Genomic DNA, 5,042 nt, shown 5'->3' on the forward strand with positions numbered 1-5,042 from the left:
CTGGACAGGAAGTCACCTGGGCCTGGACAGGAAGTTACCTGGGCCTGGACAGGAAGTCACCTGGGCCTGGACAGGAAGTCACCTGGGACTTGAGGAGTAGATCATTTGTATGTTTCCTTGGAGGACTGTGCTTCTATTTTATTAAATATGAGGTAAATTACTTATTAACTATAATAGACATTAAATAAGCTGCAGTTAAGGTTCATGTGTTTGTGTCTGAAACCATCGTCTGTAACCGACTGTAGGAGGAACGTTGTGGGAATGTTGTGGGAACGTTGTGGGTTTTTATGCTGGAAGAGAAGAAAGTAAAAGTTCTCAACGACGACAAGAGACAAAGCTTGTTCATTTAATTCATACTCACACATATTAACCTGGACCAGCTCCAGGGTCTGTCTGGTATATGTCACATGCAGCAGACTCACTGTGGAGTTTACTCCACATGTTACACTGATGGTACATTTTGCATTTTATTTTTTCTCACTCTTTATTGTTTTTGCCTGTTTATTGGTATTTATGATGGTGGTACGTCTGTCTTTGCTCTGGAACCAACCAAGTTTCCCCTGAGGGATTAATAAAGTATTCCTATCTATGAGTGCATCTTTCCTGTCTGTTGTATTTGTATTATTGTTGATGTTGTTGTTGTTGTTGATGTTGTTGTTGTTGTGTTGTTGTTGTTGTTGTTGTTGTGGAGTCATGCTGTGTCTTCCTGTTCTTCCTGTGCTCCTGCTTCATGCTGTGGCCGCTGTGACCTACATGGGGAACACAGACCTTCTCTCCATGAGGCTGCGGGCTGATGAGCGGATGATGTGAGCGGCCTGTCGGCCCGCCGGCCTCCACTAGGTGGCGGCAGAGAGGAGCTGCAGCTGCTGTTGATGCTGAGGAAGCTTCTCCTCACTTCTGCATCAGAGCAGCACAAACACCGACTTCCTGTCAGACCTGCAGCCTTCAGCCCGCTGCCTCTCCGGAGCTTCTGCTCTGCGCACCGGGCAGCAGGAGGCTTGTGTCGCGGCTCGGAGGAAGCCTGGAGCTCAGCCTGGAGCAGCAGCAGAACCAGCAGCCGTAGATGAGGATAGTTCGCCCCGGAGGCACCAGCCGTTCCTGCTCCGCCTCCCCGCCACTCCGAGCGGCCGCCGCGGCTCAGCAGCGCCGCAGATAGCGTCAGTGGAGCGGGGCTGCCGGCCCTGATGCTCGGCCCGGCCTTCTCAGCCCTCCCCAGCCTGAGCGCCCGTTAGGGAGCCACCGAGCCGCGCTGCGACATCCAGCCGCCCCGAGCCCCAGGAAGGCCGGAGAAGGGAGCGGCGGAGCGGCAGCACCGGCCCCGCAGGGAGCTGCAGCCGGCGGCGGATGAGCGGCTCCAGAGATGGCTGTTCTCAAGCTGGCGGAGCAGGTAGGAGCTACTGTTAGCTTAGCATCCTGCAGCATCCCTGGTCGGTAGTCTGGAGCACCGAGGACCGGCTCGGTGCGTCCGTGTCTCCGGTCCGGAGCTCGGCTTTAACAAAGCCGAGAAAAAGCTCAGTTCATCCCGCAGACGGTGATCAGAGAGCCGCCAAAACCTGCAGGAAAGTGGACGTTAATGTCTCATTAGTTCCTGAAAATGTTCCGTTTAATGAGGACAGAACATCTCGGTTTCCTTCCGCAAACAGCAGCAAAGTCATGAAGTACTCTGAGTACACGGGGAAGTACTCGAGTACTTCCTATTAAAGCAGAGGGAAGTGAAATAATCTGCCTCCCAAAAACAAACAGACTGAACTTTAGTCAAAACAGGTAATAAAAGATCAGAACGAGCGGTTTACATGTTTTATCCAAATAAAATCAAACTACACAATAAAGCGAGTTAATTTTAAAGAAAGAAATCACTGCGATTAAAAAACTACAGCTTTAGCTGCTAGCTTTAGCTGCTAGCTTCAGCTGCTAGCTTTAGCTGCTAGCTTTAGCTACATTCTGATTAGACACTTTTTCTTGATGAATGTAAAAGTTGTGTTCAGTTATTTTAAGACACAGTATTCAGGACTGAAACTAAATATTAAACTATTAAACTAAATATTAAACTGTACGATAGAAAACAATAAACTGTCTTCGACAAGCTAACTAGCTTCAGCGCTAGCTTGCCTAGCTTAGCAGACTCCATGTCCAGTGATTTTATGTGGTTAAGATCATTATTAATGTTATTAATAAATAATCATTAAACTACCTTCTTGGTACAAATGGACAAGAGAGTTAAAAAGGGAAAAATAAAACAGCAAAATATTTTTTTAATTCGTCGTTTTCATTTACTTAAGTGGCTGAACATCAAATAAATGAGGCAGCAACTAAACTTAGCTGTAAATTAAATATTTTTGTTCATACAGCTAAACAGCAAACTTCTAAAAGCTGGCTAGCTAAAGCTAAATAGCTAAGTATCCTTCTAAAAGCTAACTAGACAAAGGCTAACTAGATAGATGTAATTCTAAAAGCTGATTAACTAAATGCCAGCTAGGTAAGCATTCTTCTAAAAGCTAATGAACTACGTATCCTCCTAAAAGCTAACTAGAAATAAGCTAACTAGATAGGTATCCCACTAAAGGCTAACATGCTTAAAAGATACTAAGTGAGAGCCATTTTAAAAACTAACTAGCTAAAAGCTAACTAACTAAATGCCAGCTAGTTAAGCATTCTTCTCACAGCTAACTTGCTACGCGTCCTTCTAAAAGCTAACTAGATAAAAGCTAACTAGATAGATGTCCTTCTAAAAGCTGATTAACTAAATGGCAGCTAGCTAAGCATTCTTCTCAAAGCTAACAAGCTAAGTATCCTTCTAAAAGCTAACTAGAAATAAGCTAGCTAGATAGGTATCCCACCTAAAGGCTAATGAGCTAAAAAGAAACTGAGAGCCATTTTAAAAGCTAACTAGTTAAAAGCTAACTAGTAAGTGTCCTTCTGAAAGCTAACTAACTAAATGCCAGCAAGTTAAGCATCCTTCTCAAAGCTAACTCAGCGTCTGTCTCGTAGCTAACAAGCTAACAGCTACCAGAGGAGCCTCTGACCTGATGTCTCGTGATTTTATTTTGTGATTAAGCTGCTAATTATTCACAAAATCTAACATAATTACCTGAAAATTAATTTATTAAAACAGCACGTAGACGAGAGACAAACACTTTTTAGATGTTTTCAGCCTCTCTTGTGTTGAATTGCAGTAAACGGGATCATTATAAATAAAAGCATCACTTTATTTACTTTTGCTCTCTGTAGGTGATTCTGGTCGTTCTCGTTATTTACAAACCAAACAATCAACTGATAAATGAGGTCGTTACCAAATAGTCTAGAATGGATTTTCTGCATTTAAATAGATTGTCGTGATTCTATTTTTGTGTTGCATGTTGTTCGAGGTCTTTTCTTTGTGTTATCGGTCCGTTTACCTCCACAAATGATCTGAATTGTTCCTCCAGCTCAGTCACTGATGAAGAATGTTAGAATGCAGATTTACAGTCGGTGATGCTGTGATGTTCATGCTTCATGTGAAGGACCTTCTAGACGTTCCTGAGCAGCAGCTTCACAGCAGCTCTGATCAGTCACAGGCTCTCCTGAACTTTAGTAAATCACAGACACGTCTACGTATGTACAACAAATTCATTATAAGCTAAAAACAATAAAAAAAACATGAATAACTAAAACGAATATCTATATGTATTATTTATTATGATGTAAAACCATCAAATACAAGCGGAGATTCAAACACAATGCAAGTTGAACATTAAAAATTAATGAATAAATCGGCTAGAATGCAAATAAAATGTAGGATAGAATAAAAAACACATAAAACGCAAGTTAGGTCATAACAAGTTTATAAATTATTCAAACGTATGAGCAGAAAACACGACTTAAAGGACGATACCGAATGAGAGCGCCACTTAAACTGGACCTGAGGAGACAGAGCAGAACATCTGCAGGAGCTGATCAGGACCCGTCTGATGGTCCGATCGCTGTTCTGCTGGTCGGCTCCTAAATCCTGACCTGCTGCTGCCGTCGTATCTGATCTGACTTGAAGGAAGGAAGAATGTTTCTCAGTGTGTAACCCAGAGCTGAAGGACTTCCTGTTGTGCTGAGACAACATGCTGATGAAGCCGATAACTGGAGGCTTCGTTCTGCTCGTCATGTGCTCGGCTGCTGTTAGAAGCTGCTGCTGCTGCTGCTTCCAGACCTCGCTGGACTCCCTCAGAGCACAAACTGCTCCTGGACTTCAGATTTAATGTTTGTAGTTCTGAAGTCCAGCAGAAACTAAAGGAAGTTGTTGACGTCTGACTTTGCTCAGCGGCTGGTTTTAGAACCTCTCTAGTTTCCTGCCTCTGATCAGACACTTGAACTCTTTTCTGTTCCGTCTGGTTTTGACTCACTGAGGTTCATGTTCCACCGAAGTCCTGCAGCTCTGAGGAACCAGAACATGAAGCAGGAGGAGGAGAACTCGGAGACGTTTTCTGTCAGCAGGACTCAGAACAACACAAATCAGAAAAAAAGAAAAATTTGAATTTGAATTTCTTTCATTTTTTTATTTTATAAAAATGGAAGAAGCTCGATTCAGTTCTCCACAGTCCGTCCAGCTGTTCCCACCGAGGCTCTGACGGCTTCATGGGTTTTTTAATTCTCTTATTTTTTCTGAATCCTGTCATATTATTAAAACGAGAGACGTAGAACGAAGTGATTGTGATGAAACGTCCTGATTTTAGGCTCATATCTGGTGAAGTTTTCAGACTGAGCAGCACATCACAGATGAGTACTTCAAGGACCGTTGGAAAGATAAACATCTGATGACTCTTTCTGTTTGTAGACTTTCTAGCTCTCGTGTGTTTTTGTGGTTGTTTTGCCTGAAGACGTCCTGACACGTAAACTGTACGTTTCCAGTTTTTCTCTTTTCTTTTTTACGTCACAGTTAAGTTTCAGTAACTTGTGAGGACAGTTTCTGTTGACTGCTGCTCATCACCTCAGGCTTCAGGGGAAATGAAGACAAGACCGTAGAGTGGAGGGGATTCTGTGTTCTTACGGGCCGGGACACCAGACAGTGTGTGTGT

At 43.3% G+C, this 5,042-nt stretch overlaps 1 protein-coding gene across 2 annotated transcripts in view; it reads left to right on the plus strand.

Moving 5' to 3' along the window:
- Positions 1–123: 123 nt before the first annotated feature.
- Positions 124–5,042, plus strand: part of ankrd44 (ankyrin repeat domain 44) — a 30,499-nt gene continuing 25,580 nt past the window's right edge. For both annotated transcript variants that reach the window (XM_008301392.1, XM_008301393.1), the window contains exon 1: positions 124–1,387. In XM_008301392.1, coding sequence (XP_008299614.1) covers positions 1,361–1,387 — 27 coding nt within the window. In that variant the 5' untranslated portion in view covers positions 124–1,360. The remainder of the gene's footprint in view (positions 1,388–5,042) is intronic.

Source organism: Stegastes partitus, unplaced genomic scaffold (genome assembly GCF_000690725.1).
Source record: "Stegastes partitus isolate 25-593 unplaced genomic scaffold, Stegastes_partitus-1.0.2 Scaffold1668, whole genome shotgun sequence".
NCBI lineage: Eukaryota > Metazoa > Chordata > Actinopteri > Pomacentridae > Stegastes > Stegastes partitus.